General features: G+C 43.2%; 1 protein-coding gene across 1 annotated transcript in view; it reads right to left on the reverse strand.

Annotated features, from left to right (window-relative positions):
- The window catches only part of wu:fb13g09 (ATP-binding cassette sub-family C member 5), a 30,060-nt gene that overhangs the window by 3,340 nt on the left and 2,014 nt on the right, over positions 1 to 24,706 (reverse strand). Inside the window, exons 3-20 of the mRNA XM_023990300.2 lie at positions 22,261 to 22,332; positions 21,905 to 22,029; positions 21,542 to 21,614; positions 21,024 to 21,227; positions 20,502 to 20,627; positions 19,935 to 20,064; positions 19,588 to 19,772; positions 18,946 to 19,110; positions 17,810 to 17,939; positions 17,456 to 17,609; positions 12,693 to 12,821; positions 11,990 to 12,176; positions 9,387 to 9,476; positions 8,499 to 8,691; positions 7,900 to 8,059; positions 2,289 to 2,367; positions 1,872 to 1,985; positions 1,210 to 1,374 (exon numbers count right to left, since the gene is read on the reverse strand). Coding sequence (XP_023846068.2) covers positions 1,210 to 1,374; positions 1,872 to 1,985; positions 2,289 to 2,367; positions 7,900 to 8,059; positions 8,499 to 8,691; positions 9,387 to 9,476; positions 11,990 to 12,176; positions 12,693 to 12,821; positions 17,456 to 17,609; positions 17,810 to 17,939; positions 18,946 to 19,110; positions 19,588 to 19,772; positions 19,935 to 20,064; positions 20,502 to 20,627; positions 21,024 to 21,227; positions 21,542 to 21,614; positions 21,905 to 22,029; positions 22,261 to 22,332 — 2,481 coding nt within the window. The remainder of the gene's footprint in view (positions 1 to 1,209; positions 1,375 to 1,871; positions 1,986 to 2,288; positions 2,368 to 7,899; positions 8,060 to 8,498; positions 8,692 to 9,386; positions 9,477 to 11,989; positions 12,177 to 12,692; positions 12,822 to 17,455; positions 17,610 to 17,809; positions 17,940 to 18,945; positions 19,111 to 19,587; positions 19,773 to 19,934; positions 20,065 to 20,501; positions 20,628 to 21,023; positions 21,228 to 21,541; positions 21,615 to 21,904; positions 22,030 to 22,260; positions 22,333 to 24,706) is intronic.

Raw genomic sequence — 24,706 nt, forward strand, 5'->3', positions numbered from 1 at the left:
CTGAGCTCCATTCCGTTTCTTTTTTATCCTGGAACTCCCCAGTCCTTAACGATTACAAGAATACCCATAACATGATCCAGCCACCATTATAATTGAAAATATGAAGAATGGTACTCAGTAATGTGTTGTATTGGATTTGCCCCAAACATAACACTTTGTATTAAGGACAAAAAGTAAATTTCTTTGCCACATGGTTCTGCAGTATTACTTTAGTGCCTTGTTGCAAACAGGATGCATGTTTTAGAATATTTTTATTCTGTAAAGGCTTCCTTCTTTTCACTCTGTCAATTATGTTAGTATTGTGGAGTAAAGACAATGTTGTTGATCCATCCAGTTCTCTCATATCACAGCCATCTAACTGTTTTAAAGTGACTATTTGCCTCATGGTGAAATCCCTGAGCGGTTTCCTTCTTCTCCGGCAACTGAGTTAAGAAAGACGCCTGTATCTTTGTAGTGACTGGGTGTATTGATACACCATCCAAAGTGTAATGAATAACTTCACCATGCTCAAAGGGATATTCAATGTCTGCTTTTTACATATCTACCAATAGATGCCCTTCTTCGTGAGGCATTGAAAAACCTTCCGGGTCTTTGTGGCTGAATCTGTCTTTGAAATTCACTTCTCAACTGAGGGACCTTACAGATAGTTGTATGTGTGGGGTACAGATATAAGGTAGTCAATAAAAAATCCAGTTAACCACTATTATTGCACACAGCGTGAGCCCATGCAACTTGTTAAGCACATTTCTACTCCTGAACTTATTTAGGTTGGCCATAACAAAGGGGTTGAATACTTATTGACTTTAGACATTTCAGCTTTTCATTTTTAATTAATTCCACTTTGACATTATGGGGTATTGTGTGTAGGCCAGTGAAAAAAAATCTAAATCGAATCCATTTTAAATTCAGGCTGTAACACATCAAAATGTGGAAAAAGTCAAGGTGTGAATACTTTCTGAAGGCCCTGTATATATTTTTACACTATACTACAAACCCAGAATTAGAAGACGTCAAATGTGTTTCATTAGCCACTGGTATGATTCAATAGTTACAAGTCCCTCTCAAATAAACACAGAAGAAATAGAATGATATGGCAGCGTCTCAAATGGCACCCTATTCCCTATAGGCCCTGGTCAAAAGCAGTGCACTACATAGGGAATAGGGTGCCATTGAGACGCATTCTATATGTCTGTGGTGCAGAAGACCCACCTGTCCCTGGTCCAACACCATGACCCTGTTACAGCTCATCACAGTGTTGAGGCGATGGGCGATGATCAACGTGGTGCAGCTGCTGAATGACTCGCGGATGGTCTCCTGAATCAGCCGGTCTGTCTCTGTGTCGATGGCTGCAGTCGCCTCATCCAACAGCAAGATCTGGCAACCAAACACATGTCACATTTAAGCACACTTTGCAGAGGTTCAATCACAAAGGTTGGTAGAATAAGGAAGTAACAATATAGAAACAACATTGAATATGGATGTGTATATTACAATCTTAAGGAGTGCTATAACTAGGACTAGTCCCTAAACGTCTTTTGTCGTCATCCTCATTTGATTGAATTTCCAACTGCATTGTATAGAATCAGAGTGACATTACAACACAAGCCATGTGGTGGCAATGTTACGCCTTGGAGAAGCTGCTGCCTTCTGCCCGTCTTATGTGACTACCTCAATATTAGGATGTGAGGCACAAAAGCTTTCCTCTGTGGTAACAGAAAAGAGAAAATCAATCTAACTGCCCTTGTCTATTGTCCTGTGTGTGTGTGTGGTGTGGAGAGAAAGAGACGTGATGCAACGCTAGAGTGTGTGTGTGTGTGTGTGTGTGTGTGCGCACATGCATGTGTGATGTGTCTGTGTTTGTGTGTGTTTACCTTGCTGTGTCTCAGCAGTGCTCTTGCCACACACAGTAGTTGTCTCTCTCCCACTGAGAAGTTCTCTCCGTTCTCTGTCACCTCGGACTGGAGGGAGTGGGGCAGTTGGCTGATCTGAACATGATGAGAGACAAAATGGAGTCAAAACACAAGCCACATATATCGTTTTCAACTGTTAAAAAAATCTCTAGTGGGGAACTTTAATCTTACACAGGTCTAGGATTTGTTATGAATTACTGTCAGCATTAGTAACACTATCAGAAGGTGTACAAGGCAATGAATAAATAGTATGATGTCAACACATAAGGACTACTTGACATTTGTATACTGACATTATCAATATATTGGGGTTAAACTGATATAGGAATGTATTGCTTACTCTATTTATGTTAACATTTACCATCTATCCCTACTTACCATCTCCTTTATATGGGTCCTCTCAAGTGCATTCCAGATCTGGGGATCTGAGTATTGATTCCATGGGTCCAGATTGGACCTATTTGATAAGGAAAAATAAGAATAAAGAATCAATCTCCATATTTGTAAACAAGCCTAGATAACAGTGCAACAAGAGTCCGGCGAAGTTGCCCGTGGGGTCAGTTTGACATTTCCCCCACTAATGGTTAAAAAAGGGATACTTTGGAATTTTGGGAAATGTCCTATTTACCAAGAGTCAGACAAACTCATGTCATGGATACCATTTGTATGTCTCTGTGTGCAGTTTGAAGGAAGTTGACGGTAGCATATTGTTAGCTTAGCGCAATTGCTGTAAGTCTATGAGTATCTACTACTCAGCTCCTCTCAAAAGCATGGAAATGAACCTAACTATTCAAAGGCTGGGTGGTTAGCACTTTGTAGTCTAAGTATTCATTACAAGTATATATGAAATTATAATGTTTTTATTATAGTTATTTCTGGAACTATTTTCTCCGGACTACGCATTTCATTCATCGACGGTGGGCGCAAGCATAGGCTGTGCGCAAGTGTAAACACAGCAGGCCAGCTGAGACAGCGGCAGTTTGAGTTTGCTAGATAGATATCAAGTAGCCAAAGTGTGAGAAGATAAACCTCACAAAAGAAAAAGAGTACATCAACAGACAGCCAATGCTCGTCCGGAGCAAATATTTTTACCTCGCAGCCGTGACTGTGAAGATTGTTGACACTGCTGGAAGTTAAAGCCATAAAAAAATAAATGCTAACCTCCCTTGTTATTGTAATGGTGAGAGGTTAGCATGTCTTGGGGTGTGATATTTGTGCGTCTATCTTTCTCAGTCATCATTATTCACGATTCATTCAGGATTATCCGTAATCATGGTAGCATCCACATTAATGTAGAAGTGTTAAGAAACATTCTATTCTTATTTACAATAAAAGTGACTCCAAAATGACAACACGTTATTAACCATTAATTTCTATTGGGTACAAAATAACCAGAAACACAACCAAAACAAACAGCAAATGGAACCAACAAATGTAAAGGAATATGGGACAAAACACTAAACTATTGACTACTTTAATACAGGTAAATGAATTTGTCCAAATACTTTTGGTCCCCTAAAATGGGGGGACTATGTACAAAAAGTGCTGAAATTTCTAAAACGGTCCACCCGACATGGATGAAAATACACTCAAATTAAAGCTGACAGTGTATCATTTCAATCTCAAAGTGCTGGAGTACAGAGCCAAAACAACAAAAACATGGTCACCTTCCCAATACTTTGAGCTCACTGTATATTTTTGGAAAGTTGAAAGCTTCCAAAGTTTTGAATAGAAAAGGTCATTCAAGACGGTTGAAAGCCTTTTCAGCATCAACAGACATTATTGATAAATCGATATCTTGTTTTTTAGCGTATTGTATTGAACTGAAACATGTTATTGTATTTGTTTGTAAGGGTCTATTTTTTATAAACCTTGTTTGATTGAGTTGCCATAAATATAACGTTAGCAAGCTAGATAACAACACTCCGACCAAGGATCTCTGAAAGTTAATGGTTTGCTCTGATTTTTATAACTAGGGGACTATTATGAGAGGATCAAACTGACAAGCCATAAGATGAGACGTTTCCTGACGATACAGCGGTCCCATCAGTGGCCATTCTACGCACGCCAGAACAAAGTGGAATGGGGGTAAGTGTGAGAGATCTTACATTATCTGATTGATTGAAAGTAGCTAGCTGCTCTCATGATAAAATGTGATAGGCCTGTCACTTTTCTTGTGGATAGGCTGTCCATTACTCTGTGATGCCCTCCGCTCAAAGCCAAAGAAAAGCAGAGTACAACAAAATTACTAAGAATGCTCAAAAACTATGTGCTCTCCTTTTTTCATTATTCAACATTGAGTGGTGCCATTATTTAGTCTTTATTCAACTTGATTCAAGTACATTCCAACTAATTATACATTTTCCACATGCTTGAGAAACAAATAGATTGACTTGACTTTATAGTGTTAGCTATGTAATGCATGACATCATGCCACTAAATCAGAACATCTATTATGGCCTTCTTCAAGTGTGTTCTTCTTTGTATATTTCAAATGATTTCCCCATTCCTGTTCCCTTTATTGCTCACTCTGGTTTAGATAGAAGACGTGCCTGCCGTGGACAGTCCACAAGGAACGGACTCCATGTTTGCTGGAGTAACATCACATTCAGAACCAGAATAGAGGACAAGCCTCAACTTTTGCTGGTAAGTACTCAAAATATGCAATCAATGTTTACACTTCAGCACTTGTTTGTCATATTAGGATGGTAATGCAATCATTGACGTGTGTGGGGGGACTATGTACAATGGGGGGACTATGTACAAAAAGTGCTGAAATTTCTAAAACGGTCCACCCGACATGGATGAAAATACACTCAAATTAAAGCTGACAGTGTATCATTTCAAATCCAAAGTGCTGGAGTACAGAGCCAAAACAACAAAAACATGGTCACCTTCCCAATACTTTAGCTCACTGTAATTTTGGAAAGTTGAAAGCTGTCCAAAGTTTTGAATAGAAAAAGGTCATTCAAGCGGTTGAAAGCCTTTTCAGCAATCAGACAACATTTCTGATAAACGATATCTTGTTTTTAGCGTATTAGTGATTGAACTGAAACATGTTATTGTATTTGTTTGTAGGGTCATATTTTTTATAAACCTTGTTTGATTGAGTTGCATAAATTAACGTAGCAAGCTAGATAACAACACTCCGACCAAGGATCTCTGAAAAGTTACTGTATATGGTTGCTCTGATTTTTTATTAACTAGGGGGACTATTATGAGAGGATCAACTGACAAGCCATAAGATAGAGACGTTTCCTAGGATACGGATAAAGAAGAAAGACACCGTCACCCATCAGTGGCCATTCTACGCACGCCAGAACAAAGTGGAATGGGGTAAGTGTGATGAGATCTTACATTATCTGATTGATTGAATAGTAGCTAGCTGCTCTCATGATAAAATGTGATAGGCCTGTCACTTTTTCTTGTGGATAGGCTGTCCATTACATCTGTGATGCCCTCCGCTCAAAGCCAAAGAAAAGCAGAGTACAACAAAATTACTAAGAATGCTCAAAAACTATGTGCTCTCCTTTTTTCATTATTCAACATTGAGTGGTGCCATTATTTTAGTCTTTATTCAACTTGATTCAAGTAAATTCCAACTAATTATACATTTTCCACATGCTTGAGAAACAAATAGATTGACTTGACTTTATAGTGTTAGCTATGTAATGCATGACATCATGCCACTAAATCAGAAACATCTATTATGGCCTTCTTCAAGTGTGTTCTTCTTGTATATTTCAAATGATTTTCCCCATTTCCTGTTCCCTTTATTGCTCACTCTGGTTTAGATAGAAGACGTGCCTGCCGTGGACAGTCCACAAGGAACGGACTCCATGTTTGCTGGAGTAACATCACATTCAGAACCAGAATAGAGGACAAGCCTTCAACTTTTGCTGGTAAGTACTCAAAATATTGCAATCAATGTTTACACTTCAGCACTTGTTTTGTCATATTAGGATGGTAATGCAATCATTGACGTGTCCAGACACATCTATTCTAACAAATGGACAGGTAGCCTGACTGCCCCTTCAAGATAGTTTTGTTGACTTGGGTAAAGTGGAGGGTTTATACCATTCACTGTAAGACTACCACTGGACATAACAGCACCCCCATACCATTCACTGTAGACTACCACTGGACATAACAGCACCCCCATACCATTCACTGTAGACTACCACTGGACATAACAGCACCCCCATACTATTCACGTAGACTACCCCTGGACATAACAGCACCCCCATACCATTCACTGTAGACTACCACGGACATAACACACCCCCATACCATTCACGGTAGACTACCACTGACATAACAGCACCCCCATACCATTCACCGGTAGACTACCACTGGACATAACAGCACCCCCATACCATTCACGGTAGACTACCACTGACATAACAGCACCCCCATACCATTCACGGTAGACTACCACTGGACATAACAGCACCCCCATACCATTCACGTGACTACCACTGGACATAACAGCACCCCCATACCATTCACTGTAGACTACCACTGGACATAACAGCACCCCCATACCATTCACGGAGACTACCACTGGACATAACAGCACCCCCATACTATTCACGTAGACTACACTGGACATAACAGCACCCCATACTATTCACTGGCTAGACTACCACTGGACATAACAGCACCCCCATACCATTCACGGTAGACTACCACTGGACATAACAGCACCCCCATACTATTCACGGTAGACTACCCCTGGACATAACAGCACCCCCATACCATTCACGGTAGACTACCACTGGACATAACAGCACCCCCATACCATTCACGTAGACTACTACATAACATCACCCCCATACCTACTTTGTACTGTCTATTTTATTGTACATTTGACCTTTTATTGATGTGCATTGTTTGAATGTCTATACTGTGGTGTAAAATACATAATGGTCTTTGCCTCTTCATCGATTGTCATGTCATTACATAGGTATACGCTGTTTTGTTGGCTTCTACCAATTTACCTTAAGTATTCAAATGTTACTGACACATGGATCTGACTGCTATATTTCATAATACAAATAAGATGTTGTAGCATACTGTAATGAATCACTTCTAGCAGATAGAACCAATACCACCTATTTTGTTCCTAAGGGCATTTATTTCAATGATTTGACAGAATTGGTTAGGCAATGTCTGGCTGTGAAGCTGAATGTAAAACTCTTGTTCCCTCGTTCCAGTCGCTCTCCCTTCAGTGCCCACTCAAACACCAGTCGATATGCAACCAGCCTGTATTGACTAAGAACAAATAAGTTATTATTCATGAGTCGTTTGATCAAATCAAATAGTTTATTATTAGATTATTTGTATCTGAGTGCAATTATGAAACAACAAAAGTTACCGATAGATTATCTTCTTTATATTTTGTTACTGTGTGGTGGGACAAGCAAGAATAATGTACTTACCAGATAAGACAGCTGTCCATTCGGTCCAGCAGGTATGGGCTGGTTCTTACAGTCTCATTTTGGGATATGGAAGAATGTCTCTATAACTCCAGGATTGATAAGCGCAGAAAATTCCTCAGGGTTTTTTACAGTCTCCGGGTGCCTTGCTTTCTTTGCCATAGATATCAAGCCCCCCCAGTACGTAAATTAGGAAGTTGATAGTAATCTATATTTTATGAAATGAGATTCTATGTATACCTTTGTTAGACTATAAATGACCAACCACATAGCTTTGTAGTAGTTAGGTCTATTTCCCTGCTTTTGAGAGGAGCTGGCTAGTAGATACCCATAGACCTCCAGCAATAGTGCTAAGCTAACGATATGCTACCTTCAACTTCCTTCAAACTGCACGCAGAGACATAAAATGGTATCCATGAGTTTGTCTGACTCTGGGTAAGTAAGAAATTACCCAATATCCAAAGGATCCCTTAAAAGGTTAGGATTGGGGGAGGGGAAGCTGATCCTACATCTGTACCTAGGGGAATCTTAAGTAAATCATTAATACATACCTGATAGTGCCAATGAAGAGAACGGGCTCCTGGGGAATGACTGACAGCTTGCTTCTCAGGTCTTCCAATCCGATCTGTGCAATGTTGATGTCGTCGATGGTGATGGAGCCCCCAGTCAGCTCCACCAGTCTGAAGAGAGCTACGCCCAGTGAGGACTTCCCTAGATAGATAGAAACGGGGGGTTGTGAGTGAACTACGATTAGTTCGGATAGATGATAACCACATCTACATGTGAAGATTACAGTTCACTGGATAATGATTACTTTTATTTTATGATAATCTTTTTGAATGAGAATCATTAGAAAACAAACACCATTACCATCAATTAGAAGGATAAAGTAATCCTTCTAACCCCCCCCCCCCTTAAAAGAGTTAGATGCACTATTGTAAAGTGGTTGTTCCACTGGATATCATAAGGTGTAAGTCTGGATAAGAGCGTCTGCTAAATGACTTAAATGTAATGTAAATGTAATGTAATTAAACCCATTGTTATTACATTATTTCTTAGTAAATACCAGGTAAACACCAGCGGAAACAAAGATAATAAAATGAAACATTAACGATGTAAAACGACACATGCGAATAACGGAGGGAAGTACCTGAGCCAGTGCGACCCACAATGCCGATGGTCTCCTCTGGCAGGATGTTAAAGGAAAGTTTCTTGAGCACCAGCGGCAGGTCGTCCCGGTAACACATCTCCACGTCCTGGAAGGAGATTCGTCCCTTATCTGGCCAGCAGGGGGCAGGAGAGGAGGGTCCAGTGATCTGCCGCAGCGCCTCACCTTCCAAGGTCTGAGACAGAAAAAAATTGATCCAATATGGAGTGCTAATCTCTGTATCTCTAATCCCATGAAGTAAAGACCTCTACCTCTCAATAGAACTGTAATTTATAGATCTCTAAAAGCTTGTTGGCACTTTGAGAGAAAAAAGTTGTTCCTCTGATATGAGGGTGTTTATGTTTTGATGGGTGTTGTGTGAAACAGGTCCTGTCATGTGCTGTGATGTGTGACGGGCCACACACTGGGTTCCATCTGCTTCCTGCTGGGCCTCTCAGAGACTGGGTGTGCACCAATCGGCACTCGACGCCCTATACTGTGGACTATTTTTAACCAAACCCTATGGGCCCCTGATCAAAAGTAGTGCACTACATAGGGAATAGGGTTCAATTTGGGATGTACTCTGTGTCTGTCTGGAGCTTACCATGACCAACAGCTTTGTGTTATTGGGATTGGGTTATGTGTGTGTGCATGGGTGTGCCGCGCGCAGGAATGTGGATTTAGAGTGTGTGTCTGCATGTGAGTATGCTGTGCCTGTATGTGTGTGTTGCTTCATCTGTGCCTGTGTCCTGCTGCGTTAAGTATATAAGCCTGTGTTTGTTTGTGTCACACCATGTGTGTACTTTCGATTCAGCCACACATGGTTCAGCCAATCAGCAACCCTTCCCCCGACTGTTGGCAGCAGCCCCTGGTGTCATTAGGCCTACCTACCTTTATATAATGATTGATCCTCTCCACTGACGTGAAGCGAGCCTCAGTCTCTGACAGCAATCTCACGGTAAACTGAAACAGACCGGTCAGCTGGAGAAGAGAGAGACAGCGAGAGAGAGACAGACACAGACAGAGAGACATAGACAGACAGAGAGAGAGAGAAGTGATTAGTCAATGATTAACACCCTCACACCCTATTACAATCAACCCAGGCTCACGTCAACACTAGTGTTGGTCACTGTGTGCGGTGATACCATTTGGATGAATGAGCAGCACAAACCATAAACCTTTACGGCCCCTAAAGACAGACATACAGTTGAAGTCGGAAGTTTACATACACTTAGATTGGAGTTTTTCAACTCGTTTTTGTGGTTAATCCTTGGGAGCAATTTCAAAATGCCTGAAGGTACCACGTTCATCTGTACAAACAATAGTACGCAAATATAAACACCATGGGACCACGCAGCAGTCATACCGCTCAGGAAGGAGATGCGTTCTGTCTCCTAGAGATGAACGTACTTTGGTGCGAAAAGTGCAAATCAATCCCAGAACAACAGCAAAGGACCTTGTGAAGATGCTGGAGGAAACGGGTACAAAAGTATCTATATCCACAGTTAAACGAGTCCTATATTACATTTACATTTACATTTAAGTCATTTAGCAGACGCTCTTATCCAGAGCGACTTACAAGTTGGTGCATTCACCTTATGATGTCCAGTGGAACAACCACTTTACAATAGTGCATCTAACTCTAAGGGGGGGGGGGGGGGGTTAGAAGGATTACTTTATCCTATCCTATATCAACATAACCTGAAAGGCCGCTCAGCAAGGAAGAAGCCACTGCTCCAAAACCGCCATAAAAAAGCCAGACTACAGTTTGCAACTGCACATGGGGACAAAGATCGTGTCCCCATGTGATAAGATCTTTATTTTAACTATTTTCTACATTGTAAATAATATTGAAGACATCAACACTATGAAATAACACATATGGAATCATGTAGTAACCAAAAAAGTGTGAAACAAATCAAAATATATTTTATATTTGAGATTCTTCAAAGTAGCCACCCTTTGCATTGATGACAGCTGTGCACACTCTTGGCATTCTCTCAACCAGCTTCACCTGGAATGCTTTTCCAACAGTCTTGAAGGAGTTCCCACATGTGCTGTATACTTGTTGGCTGCTTTTCCTTCAATCTGTGGTCCAACTCATCCCAAACCATCTCAACTGGGTTAAGGTTGGGTGATTGTGAAGGCCAGGTCATCTGATGCAGCACTCATCACTCTCCTTGGTCAAATAGCCCTTACACAGCCTGGAGGTGTGTTGGGTCATTTTCCTGTTGAAAAACAAATGATAGTTCCACCAAGCGCAAACCAGATGGGATGGCGTATCGCTGCAGAATGCTGTGGTAGCCATGCTGGTTAAGTGAGCCTTGAATTCAAAATAAATCACTGACAGTGTCACCAGCAAAACACCACCACACCACCTCCTCCATGCTTCACACTGAGAACCACACATGCAGAGATCATCTGCTCACCTACTCTGCATCTCACAAAGACACGGCGGTTGGTACCAAAAATCTCAAATTTTGGGTACCAAAAGGACAGATTTCCACCAGTCTAATATCTATTCCTCGTGTTTCTTGGCCCAGCAAGTCTCTTCTTCCTATTTGTGTCCTTTAGTAGTGGTTTCTTCGCAGCAATTCAACCACGAATGCCTGATTCACGCAGTCTCCTCTGAACAGTTGATGTTGAGATGTCTGTTACTTGAACTCTGTGAAGCATTTATTTGGGCTGCAATTTCTGAGGCTGGTAACTCTAATGAACTAATCCTCTGCAGCAGATGTAACTTTGGGTCTTCCTTTCCTGTGGTGGTCCTCATGAGAGCCAGTTTCATTATAGCGTTAGATGTTTTTTGCGACTACACTTGAAGAAACTTTCAGTTCTTGAATTTTATGGATTGACTGACCTTCATGTCTTAAAGTAATGATGGACTGTCGTTTCTTTTTGCTTATTTGAGCTGTTCTTGCCATAATATGGACTTTGTCTTTTACCAAATAGGGCTATCTTCTGTATACCACCCCTACCTTGTCATAACACAACTGATTGGCTCAAACACATAAAGAAGGAAAGACATTCCACAAATGAACTTTTAAAAAGGCACACCTGTTAATTGAAACGCATTCCAGGTGACTACCTCATGAAGCTGGTTGAGAGAATGCCAAGAGTGTGCAAGGCTGTCATCAAGGCAAAGGGTGGCTACTTTGAAGAATCTCAAACATAAAATATATTTTGATTTGTTTAACACTTTTTTGGTTACTACATTATTCCATATGTGTTATTTCATAGTGTTGATGTCTTCAATATTATTCTACATGGAGAAAAAAGTAAGAATAAAGAAAAACCCTGGAATGAGTAGGTGTGTCCAAACTTTTGACTGGTACTGTATATAACATCAAAAAGCCTTCATAAAAACATTCCCATAAAGGGCAGTCAAAATAATTCACCGATAGCAAGGACACACTCTAGCAGTGCGTGTCTGTTTACATACGTGTGTGCGTGTTTACATGCATGTGCATGAATGTGCTTTTGTGTGTGTGTACCTGCACGGCATAGGATATAGCCAAGCCTGCGTAGGCTGGGGGGATCTGGTTGTGCATGAAAACGATGAGCAGGGCTACGGTGGTGATGAGAATGATGCTGATCAGGTCCAGTCGTACAGCCAGCCAGCGCATAGCACAGCTGAACAGATAGTGGGAAGCCTGGTTGGTGTCCAGTAAAGCCTGGTACCTGAGATACACAGAGATAAACCAATAGGAATGGTTAGTGAAAGTCAACGGACCAATAACAGACTTAGTGGAAGGCTGCTCAGTGCCCACATTAGCTCAGCAGAAATCAAATGCTACTCAACTCAAAAGTCCAGGAAATGTTACTAAGAGAGGTTATCTCATTATTAGTTGTGCAATTTGGGCGGCACCTAGCCTAGCGGTTAAGAGCGTTGGACCAGTAACCGAAAGGTTTCTGGTTCAAATCCCAGAGACAACTAGGTAAAAAAAATTGTTGATGTACCCTTGAGCAAGGCACTTAACCCTAATTGCTCCTGTATGTCGTTCTGGATAAGAGCGTCTGCTAAATGACAAAACATTATTATTATTTTTTTTAAATGTAGACGTCTGGTGGGCGAAGCTAACTGGACATGAACTGTCAAAACCAATGTCTTATCAGTGTTTGAAAACACGTCCTGTGACAGATAAAGAAAGTGTCTTCCTATGAGCGCTATACGGTATATTAGTGTACTGTTCTCACCTGTGCAAGAAGTCGTCCCCTCTGCCATAAGCGTGAATGGTGGACAGCCCCTGGAGACTACTGGTGATGTGCGAGGTGAAAGGTGATTGGCTGATGTTCTCCAGACGCTTCAGCTCGCGAATCAGAACCCTAGTCAGACAAAGAGGAAGTGGAACATCAAGTCTATTACTTAAACGTACCAGAGCACCACTTTAGGGATGCTAAAGAAGTCCACTCACTCACCATTTCTCTAACCTCTGACTCTGTGACCCCCAGACAAACCTCTACTGTTCAACTCTGTTCAACTCACAATGATGCCGCTGCAGTGGATAGCTGCAGTCTTACGGGCTATTTTGTGTTTTTTTACGCTGATCTCGTACATAATGTTTCTGCCATAATTTCCTATGACTGAAAACAGATTCTGGACATCAGAATAGCAATCACTAACATCGATTTGAATGAAGATTTCTGCTTCAACAAGTCGGCAGCTCTAAACGTTCTGCTTATCCCGGACCAGGCCCTGATCCCCAGGACACGAAAGAGAAAGCGCCGGCGAGTCACAAGACTACGTCGGCGAGCAACTAGAGGCAACAAATCTCTAGATCATGTTTACTCCACACACAGAAACCCATACAAGGCCCTCCCTCGCCCTCTCTTCAGCAAATAAGACTATAACTCTATCATCCTGATTCCTGCTTACAAGCAAAAACTCTAACAGGAAGTGCCAGTGACACGCTCAATACAGAAGTGGTCCAATGAAGTGAATGCTAAGCTACAGGACTTTTTCACTAGCATATGTTCCAGGATTCATCCGATAACATTGAAGAGTTTACCACGTCAGTCACCGGCTTCATTCATAAGTGCATCGACGACGTTCCCACAGTGACTGTATGTACATACCCCAACCAGAAGCTATGGATTACAGGCAACATCCGCACTGAGCTAAAGCTGCCGCTTTCAAGGACCGGGACACTAATCTGGATGCTTATAAGAAATCCTGCTACGAACTTCGACGACCCATCAAACAGGCAAAGCTTCAATACAGGACTAAGATCGATTCCTACTACGCCGGCTCGAATGTAGTCGAAACTCACACATAGCCGATGTGAGTAACACTTTTAAACAGGTCAACATTCACAAGGCCGGGGGCCAGATGGAATACCAGGACGCGTACTCAGAGCATGCCAACTTGTTTCAAGCAGACCACCATAGTCTCTGTGCCTAAGAACTCCAAGGTAACCTGTCTAAATGACTATCACCCCGTAGCACTCACATATATAGTCATGAAATGCTTTGAAAGGCTGGTCATGTCTCACATCAACACCATCATCCCAGACACCCTGGACCCACTCCAATTCATATACCACCCCAACAGATCCACAGATGAAGCAATCTCTATTGTACTCCACACTGCCCTCACCACCTTAACAAAAGGAATACCTATGTGAGAATGCTATCGATGGGGCTATAGCAGAGCGGGTCGAGAACTTTAAGTTCCTCCGTGTCCACATCACTAAGGAATTAACATGGTCCACACACACCAACAAAGTTGTGAAGAGGGCACGTCAGTGCATCATCCCCCTCAGGAGGCTGAAAACATTTGTCAAAAAGTTCTACAGCTGCACCATTGAGAGCATCTTGACTGGCTGCATCACAGCTTGGTACGGCAACAGCAAGGAACCCACCGCAAAGCGCTACAGAGGGTGGCGAGTACGGCACAGTACAACCCTGGGGCCGAGCTCCCTGCCATCCTGGACCACTATACCAGGCGGTGTCAGAGGAAGGCCCCAAAAACTGTCAAAGACTCCGGCCACCAAAGCCATAGAGTGTTGTCACTGCTACCGCATGGGAAGCGGTACCAGTGCACCAGGTCTGGAACCAACAGGACCCTGAATAGCTTCTACCCCCAAGCCATAATACTGCTGAACCAAACTGCTAAATAGCTAATCAAATAGTTATCCGGACTACCTGCATTGACCAACTCTCTTGCACGGACTCAACCCACACACTTGCAAGTACTTCCACTAACATCCTAACACACACATAGCACAGGCACACACGCATACTGAGGCCGCACAAACACATACTGCTGGTACTGTCCATTATCTATCCTGTTGCCTAGTCACTTTACCCCTACCTACAGTATATGTACATAGCTACCTCAATTACCCCGTACCCCTGCACATTGCCTCAGTACTGGTACTCCCTGTATATAGCCATGTTATTACCTGGTACTGCCTGTATATAGCCATGTTATTACCTGGTACTGCCTGTATATAGCCATGTTATTACTGGTATGCTGTAATATAGCCTAGTTATTACTGGTACTGCCTGGTATTAGCATGTTATTACCTGGTACTGCCTTATATAGCCATGGTTATTACCTGGTACTGCCTGTATATAGCATGTATTACCTGGTACATGCCTGTAATATAGCCATGTTATTACCTGGTACTGCCTGTATATAGCCATGTTATTACCTGGTACTGCTGTATATAGCCATGTATTTTTTACTCGTTATTGTTATTCATTGTTTATTTGTTCCTTGTGTCATATTTCTATATTTTTCTTCACTCTGACATTGTTGGAAAAGGACACGTAAGTATCATTTCACTGTTAGTTTAAACCTTTGTTTACGAAGCATGTGACAAATAAAATATGATTTGATTTATCTGTGACCGTAGCAACCTCTACTCTGTGACCCCAGCCAAACCTCACTCTGTGACCCCCCAGCCAACACCCCTCTGTGCCCCAGCCAAACCTCCACTCTGTGACCCCCCGTAGCAAACCTCCACTCTGTGACCCCCAGCAAAGACTACAACATGAGAGAACAAAAAAGAGACGAACAAAGAAAGCAAAATAATACCAATAATGATGCAAAAAAAACAGAAAAGAAAGGGAAAATAAACAAGGAAACTAAATAAAAAAATAATTAAATAACAGTAAACAAAAAGACAATAAAAAACAAACCTCACTCGGTGACCCCCCAGCCAAACCTCCACTCTGTGACCCCCCCAGCAAACCTCTACTCTGTGACTCCCAGCCAACCTCCACTCTGTGAACCAGCCAAACTCCACTCTGTGACCCCCCCAGCCAAACTACTCTGTACCCCGCCAACTGTACTCTGTTAACTCCAGCCAAACTTACCTGTGACCCCCAGCCAAACCTCCACTCTGTGACCCCCAGCCAAACCTCCATCTGTGACCCCCAGCCAAACTCTACTCTGTTAACTCCAGCCAAACCTCTACTCTGTGACCTCCAGCAAACTCTACTCTGTTAATGTCCAGCCAAACTTACTCTGTGACCCCACAAACTCCACCTGTGAACCCAGCCAAACTCCACTCTGTGACCCCCCAGCCAAACCTCCACTCTGTGACCCCCAGGTCAACCTCCACTCTGTGACCCAGCAACTCTACTCTACGCAACTCCTCTGCGACCAGCCAAACCTCCACTCTGTGACCCCCCAGCTCAAACCTTTCTGTGACCCAGCAACCTCTACTCTGTACTCCCAGCCAAACTCTAGTCTGTGACCCCCAGCCAAACCTCCACTCTGTGACCCCCCAGCCAAACCTCTACTCTGTGACCCCCAGCCAAACTCTACTCTGTTAACTCCAGCCAAACCTCTACTCTGTGACCCTCCAGCCAAACCTCCTACTCTGTGTACTCAGCCAAACCTCTACTATGTGACCCCAGCCAAACCTCTACTCGTGCCCCAGCCAAACTCTACTCTGTGACCCAGCAAACTCTAATCTGTGACCCCCCAGCCAAACATCTACTCTGTGACTCCCAGCCAAACCTCTAGTCTATGACCCCCCCAGCCAAACCTCTACTCTGTGACCCCCCCAGCCAAACCTCTACTCTGTGACCCCCCCAGCCAAACCTTAGGGAGGGTTAAACATTTTAATTTCCCGTTGCAAAAATGTTTTCCATTGCGTGTTCTAAGGAACCCGATTCAACTTGTGAACTCATCACCAAACCAGACACACTAGATCAGGACAACAACAACATCGTGAAATATCTAGGTGGTCGAGGAGAGGGTTGACAAACACTGCATTATAACTCCAATGACAGTGCAGTTATCTGACAGGTTAGTGGACTATGATATGATGAGAGGACACAGGGGAGTCAGAGTGTAATTCTGCCCAGGACAGGACAACCATTTCCTGGCACAGCTCAGGCCATTCCTTGGCTCCGCTAGAATCATTTCTGATTGATGTGTGATTTTATGAGCCACAGACCCACACTACCACGACACTCGACTGAGTCAGCAGGGAAGTGTGAGAGAGAGGGTTTTATTGACAAAGGTGGGGTGGAGTTCTACTTTTAGGTCCATAGATAGGATAGGCTGCACATGTGAATAACAAGTCTGCTCATGAATCATCCCCGGCGGGAGGGAGGGAGGGTTGGAGGAGAAGAGGACAGGGCATTAAAGAACATGACACTCCTTGTTCTGAGACAACCTACACAAACATGTTTATGCAGTTGGTACTTTCATCTCACGATGCCAGCTGGCAAAGTACACCACATCAACAAATGGGACCCGTCCCAAAAAGCACGTTATTCCCTATATTGTGTGGGCCCTGGTCAAAAGTAGTGCACTATATGGGGAATGGGGTGCCTTTTGAGCTTGCTTTTAATGAGGAAACTGGTTAGATGCGTCACACTGAATAATAAATTACCCAAAGACCTAGGGAACCCTAATCCATCTCTACACTTATCGTCTTTAAATCAAAGCACGCACGAGCATACACACACACGTATAAATCGATTGGTTGTAGCCTGACCTGGAGACGCGGTTGACAATGAGGAGGAAGGCTCCCAGGGGCAGGAGTGAGATCAGGAACCAGGGGAATACGATGCCCACCATGACCAGGCAGAAGAGCACCAGGGTCATGTTCTGGAGAAGCATCTCAGCCTGCATGGCCAGACGGACATCCACTGTGGATGGTTGAAAGAGAGAGAGAGAGAGCGAGAGAGCGAGAGAGCGAGAGAGAGAGAGAGAGAGAGAGAAAAGGAGACCGAAAGAAAGAGAACACAGAGGGAGAGAGAAAACAAAAAACTGTCACATCGCACTGTGTTGTCTGGGTGGTATGGGGACCTCAAGGCTCGGAGTATGAAGTCAAGGCAAGACACCTCACCCTCGTCCATGTCTCGGGAGAAGCGGGTGAGGATGCGGCCCAGAGGTGTTGTGTCAAAAAAGCGCATGGGGCTCAGGAGGAGGCGGTGGAACAGCTTGTCGTGGAGCACCGAGGCAGCCCGAACAGTGCACTGTCAGACAAACACAGTGGTGTTTCAACACGGAGCCAGACAGAACACTGGTAAACAGATGGGTTGTCGGGACTTGGGAAAGCTCAACACCCAGTCGCAACAAATGCAAACATACAGTAGTAGGAGCAGACATTAGAGAATTGTTGCCAGCATTCACAGCTATGTACACACACTAGCTAACGCTCATATGACATGTTGCTAATGCTAGTTGGCCATATGTTGTTGTTGTTGATGTGTCCCTATTAGTAGTCACTGTGCTGTTAAGAGCAAGTGGAAAGTTTCTCGTGTCAGGCAAACTGTCAAATCATCAGACATGAATTAATGTCTGGCAGGCTGACACAAAGGTTATGAACCCATGTCTAGGTTAACGCAGTGAGAAACATCTGGCAGAAATGACTTTTGGCAGGAGAGAACACATTCAATCTATTCATAGAATATGCAACACTCCCACATTCACGTTACAGCTAAGGGTAAAAAAAAAAAAGATTAGCCATCTTCAGGAAAAGTTTGTGTCACACAATTACGTGAGGACATAACCTCTGTAATGGGCTGTCAGGAAAGTTTAACAAACACAGGGGACATATCCAAAGGGACAGGGACACACAGCGGCACACGCACACACACAGCCATTAAAGCAGCGTGTCACGGCACTGGACATATAAATGGATTTAGCCTGCAGGCACTTTCAATTATAGTAGTGCAACTCATGAAAATGTCTTAAAGACAAATAGAGAGAGTCAAGGTTGTACCACAACAACTTTGCACTTCTTTCCTTTGAAACGGGCCTGAGCGTAAATCAATGAAAACCTGACTTATGGAGACTATTGTTACGTCCAGAATGGTATCCTATTGGCCCTTGTTAAAAGTAGTACCCTGGAGTGAATCGGCCAGTGATGCACTCTCCTTTGACAGGCCATAGAGTGCATCAACGAATGATCCTGACATTTCAAGATGAGAGAACAATCCACAAGAACCACTCTAAAAGACATTTGAGCAAGATGCTTACCTTGACGAACACTAGCCCCCTCATTGTCTTCAGGAAGAGAGCGGCCCCCATGGACATAACATAAACTCTTGAGTAGTATTGAACGTGAGGGTTGAGCCTCATGCTGTCGCTTGCCAACCCCGCCAATGTTTCATTGGTTTCGTTCTCCAGGATTAATGATGTATTCTGAGGGCAGATGGAGGGATACACACAAGGCATTTCTATCCAATGAAGGAAATAAATGAAACAAAGCCAGCTGAGACAGAAGACATGAAAGAAGCAGCCATTTGGGTAATGTCGCTATTCCAAACACATCCTTCAATCAGACACGGACGACAGCTTCGCAGCACATCTGGTTTTTGCCGGCTCGTCTCGTTTTAATTACGTTTACAGAGACACCGGTACTTTTTTAATTACACGTGCTGAGATTAATGCTCTCACTTTCCCCACTACAACTCAGTGATGCACAGAAGTCGTTTTACTTGTGGGAGACAGCCTGCTACAGTATAGACATCCCTCAGAGTAGGCAGAAGTTGTCCTATCCCACTAACACAGCATCAGATATTTCTTTCAATTCTAATAATTCTAATAAGTATTGTAGGTAGGGTAATCTGATCCTAGTTATGTGTCTGTGTGTAAGGCCATCAGAAAATCCAAACTCACCCCACTGCCCTGGCGGATCCAGTAGCTCAGCCACCAGTTACTGAAGGCGATGCTGCCAGTGGTGAAGAGGAAGAGGATGACATTGATGATGAAGGCACAAGGGCCTCCAGCCGCATTGATGTAGGCCTTGTACACATCCCAGGCCACGGCACCAGAGCCCTTCTCCTCCGCTTTCATGAGCTGGTCTGGAGAGAAGAAAGGGAAGGAAATAAGGAAGGAAAAAAGAGGAAGGAAGGAATGAAGGAAGAGAGAGGAAGGAAGAAACCTGTGAGTAATTTCCTCATTTCAAGCCAACTGTTTTAAAGGGAACACATGAACACATTTTATTTGGCGCGTTCGAGTCTCACCTCCTTTCCCTTTCTCCACCGGAGGTCTGGCAACTTTGGCGAAATTCTCGGTGGTCTCAACCTTTTCATCTCCCTCTTTCTTCTCCTTATTCTTCAGGTTTGTTTTCACCAGGTTCTTTTTCACCAGGTTCTAGGAGAGCAAGCCAAAGAGACCTACAGCATAAGACAATCGGCCAAGTCATAACATTGCCAGTAAGTAATTTAAACAGAGATATTGGTGACAGGGTCTTTAGCAGTGTGACACCGATAAATCAATGCCGACCTAAATAATGAAAAGCCCTGTATGCATTAACATTTCCCAGCCACCCACTTGGCTTCTCCTGCCTCATGAATTACGCAGGATGTGATGTATGATAGTGTTGTGTAAAGAGGGATGGAAAAAGGTGTTTTTACACAGAGGAGAGCTGGGCTAGCCTGGTCCCAGATCAGTTTATGCTGTCTTGCCAGCTCATGCCAATGCATGACAATGACCATAGGAGTTGGAAAGGCTAGCCTGGTCCCAGATCTGTTCGCAAACAGATCTGTGATCAGGCTAGAGCTGGACATGCGCTCCGTGGTTGGCATTACCTCCTGCTGTACGCTGTTGAAGAGAGTGGCGTAGTCACGGTCTCTGCCCATAAGCTGGGAGTGGGTGCCATGCTCGGCAATCTGCCCGTCCTTCATCAGAATCACGTGGTCACACTCTGCCAGGTACTGAGAGAGGGTCAACACCAGTGAGATCTGGGATTCTCCTGATGAAGAATCCTGGGCTATAGTATGCTCCTCTATATTTCTATATGGCTTCCTTTCCTCAGCCTTCTATTTTCGGGACAAAGTCTTGAGAGTCGTCAATGGGAGACTTGTGTGAAAACTCAAGTTGCACTATAATCACCGACCTAGGAGGTCTACATAGGGCCTCTCTCATTTCCTTTCAGATTAGGCGTCCCAAAGATATACAAGAGAGTAGTTAAGAAAGCCATTTCAGATCATGAATGCCATTTCCTATCATTTGGCCATAGTACACAAGTCACTTATTTGCTGCAAATTCTTCTGTTTCTCACATAAATACAATTTGAATTGATCATTCATATAATCAGAAGCTCCTCTTACCTGCAGCTGGTGTGTGACAAAGATGGTGGTCTTGCCCTTGGACGCCGTGCGGATGGCATTGTGGAAGAGGTGAGAGCCCACGTGGGCGTCCACGGCACTGAGAGGGTCATCCAGGAGCAGGATGGGCCGCTCGCTATACAGGGCACGTGCCAGGCTCACCCGCTGGCGCTGCCCGCCACTCAGGTTGGCACCCCTCTCACCTATCTTGAGTGAAAACATTGGGACAATGTTGACTAAATGTATCAAGGATAATTTCTGATAAGTTTCACACAGAGGCAGCAACAGACCAGACCAGATATGTACTTACATAACACTTTATCATGTTCTCTCATAAAACACCACAATGCACCCCAAAGCATTCCATCTATACATGCATGTACTACTTACTAGCCTGTTACATGGTAAATACACTTTCTGCTACTTTGGTATAGTGTAAGGCAAATGTATTGTACAGAATGGCCAGAGTTCATATTGAGAGCATCTCCAGCAGAGAGATGCAATAGTGGTCTGATACATACCTCAGTCATATCCCTATAGGGCAGCTCTGTCAGATCAGGGATTAGGCAGCAGGCAGAGACCACAGCATTATACCTAATAAGGAAACACAGCCAAGGACATAACTTAACATGAGAGGGAAACGCAGTCATGGTCCAGAGAAATGAGTAAACCATGAGTTAGAAATGAGCCTTTGGCCCTTCTGAATGTGAAACTATCAAACTATGACATCCAAACGTGACTGGTCATGGACTACAGATGAAAATGAGCCATCTACCTAAATCCAGCACTAAGACACCTCTAAATGGTCTGCGTTGTTGCTTTCATTGTGTACTGTTCTATAATAAATGACTCAAAAGTCATAAACACGAATCAATCAATCTTACTTGTCTTCGTCATATTCTTTTCCGAACAGGATGTTCTCTCTGAGTGAGTCATTGAGGATCCAGGCCTGTTGAGCCACATAGGCAAAGCCGCCACTGGCTGCCACGTTGCCCTCCAGCAGGGTCATCTGTTGCGCACCAGAGATAAGACTCATGTTAAAACATACTAGAGGTAAAGCTGACCTGGGCTTTCACGAGAGGGAAAATACTTGAACTGCGTTTGATTGCCCGGTACAACGGAACAGTCCCAAAAGTGCAAAAGTCAAGCTTAATCAAACGCACCTCAAATGCTTTCCAGTCTGGTTTGTAGGGGAATCCCCCAGTAAGCTGGTTTGAAGGCCAATGATATAGAACCTCACCTGTCCCAGCAGAGCAGACAGAAGAGAGCTCTTTCCGCTCCCCACAGCTCCACATATTCCTACCAACGCCCCCTGCAGATCAGAAGGATACCAGGGAGTATTGGTATGGATTTGTAATTGAAACGCACTCAGTCCATTTCAAAAGGAAAGAAGTTGCTGACTCCCTCCAATTGTCTACTCTTTCAGTCGTTCTCTTTTTTATGAGTTGTGCTACTATAATCAAATGTGCCTGCATGCTAAATCCATTTATCTTTCCAGTGCCGGTCACGCAATGCTTTAGAGCAGTGGTATTCAAACTTTCTCAGCAAGGACCCAATTTTTTCCGCCAGAATTTCGGACGACACCATTGTTTTAGGCACAAATTTCTAGCAACCCCACCCCAAATATAATGACACATCCTTAAAACCTGTACATTTTGTGGACCCCAGGAAGAGTAGCTGCTGCCGCAAAAGCTACAAATAAAATTCTCAGATGGAATAAAAAATATATACAGTACCAGTCAAAAGTTGACACACCAACTCATTCAATGTTTTTTCTTTCTTTTTACTATTTTCTACGTTGTAGAATAATAGTAAAGACATCAAAACTATGAAATATCACATATGGAATCATGTAGTAACCAAAAAAAGTGTTAAATACAAATATATTTCAGATTCTTTAAAGTAGCCACCCTTTGCCTTGATGACAGCTTTGCACGCTCTCGGCATTCTCTCAACCAGCTTCATGAGGTAGTCACCTGGAATGCATTTCAATTAACAGGTGTTCTTTGTTAAAAGTACATTTGTGGAATTTCTTTCCTTCTTAATGCGTTTGAGTTCCTTCTTAAATCAGTAGTGTGGTGACAAGGTAGGGGTGGTATACAGAAGATAGCCCTATTTGGTAAAAGACCAAGTCCATATTACGGCAAGAACAGCTCAAATAAGCAAAGAGAAATGACAGTCCATCATTACTTTAAGACATGAAGGTCAGTCAATCAGGAAAATTTTAACAACTTTGAAAGTTTCTTCAAGTGCATTCGGTAAAACTATCAAGCACTATGATGAAACTGGCTCTCATGAGGACCGCCTCAGAAAAGGAAGACCCAGAGTTACCTCTGCTGCCTTCATGGTCGAATTGCTGCAAAGAAACCACTACTAAAAGGACACCAACAAGAAGAAGAGACTTGCTTGGGCCAAGAAACACAAGCAATGGACATTAGACCGGTGGAAATATGCCCTATGGTTTGATGAGTCCAAATTTGAGATTCTTGGTTCCAACCGCCGTGTCTTTGTGAGACGCAGAGTAGGTGAACGGATGATCTCCACATGTGTGGTTCCCACCGGGAAGCATGGAGGAGGAGGTGTGATGCTGTTGGGGTGCTTTGCTGGTGACACTGTCTGTGATTTGTTTAGAATTCAAGGTAAACTTAACCAGCATGACTACCACAGCATTCTGCAGTGATACGCCATCCCATCTGGTTCGCGCTTAGTGGGACTATAATTTGTTTTTCAACAGGACAATGACCCAACACACCTCCAGGCTGTGTAAGGGCTATTTGACCAAGAAGGAGAGTGATGAGTGCTGCATCAGATGACCTGGCCTCCACAATCACCCAACCTCAACCCAATTGAGATAGTTTGGGATGAGTTGGACCGCAGAGTGAAAGAAAAGCCGCCAACAAGTGCTCAGCGTATGTGGGAACTCCTTCAAGACTTTTGGAAAAGCATTCCAGGTGAAGCTGTTTGAGAGAATGCCAAGAGTGTGCAAAGCTGTCATCAAGGRAAAGGGTGGCTACTTTGAAGAAGCTGAAATATATTTTATTTATCACTTTTCTGGTTACTACATGATTCCATGTGTGTTATTTCATAGTTTTGATGTCTTCATTGTTATTCTACAATGTAGAAAATAAATAAGAAAGAAAATTAAAAAAACTCTTGAATGAGTAGGTGTCCAAACTTTTGACTGGTACTGGATACAGTTGAAGTCGGAAGTTTACATGCACCTCAGCCAAATACATTTAAACTCAGTTTCACACAATTCCTGACATTTAATCCTAGTAAAAATTCCCTGTATTAGGTCAATTAGGATCACCACTTCATTTTAAGAATGTGAAATGTCAGAATAATAGTAGAGAATGATTTATTTCAGCTTTTATCTCTTTCATCACATTCCCAGTAGGTCAGAAGTTTACATACACTCAATTAGTATTTGGTAGCATTGCCTTTAAATTGTTTAACGTGGGTCAAACATTTTGGGTAGCCTTCCACAAGCTTCTCACAATAAGATGTGTGAATTTTGGCCCATTCCTCCTGATAGAGCTGGTGTAACTGAGTCAGGTTTGTAGGCCTCCTTGCTCGCACACACTTTTTCAGTTCTGCCCACACATTTTCTATAGGATTGAGGTCAGGGCTTTGTGATGGCCACCAATACCATGACTTTGTTGTCCTTAAGCCACTTTGCCACAACT

Source organism: Salvelinus sp. IW2-2015, linkage group LG6.2 (assembly GCF_002910315.2).
Source record: "Salvelinus sp. IW2-2015 linkage group LG6.2, ASM291031v2, whole genome shotgun sequence".
In the NCBI taxonomy this organism is placed as follows: domain Eukaryota; kingdom Metazoa; phylum Chordata; class Actinopteri; order Salmoniformes; family Salmonidae; genus Salvelinus; species Salvelinus sp. IW2-2015.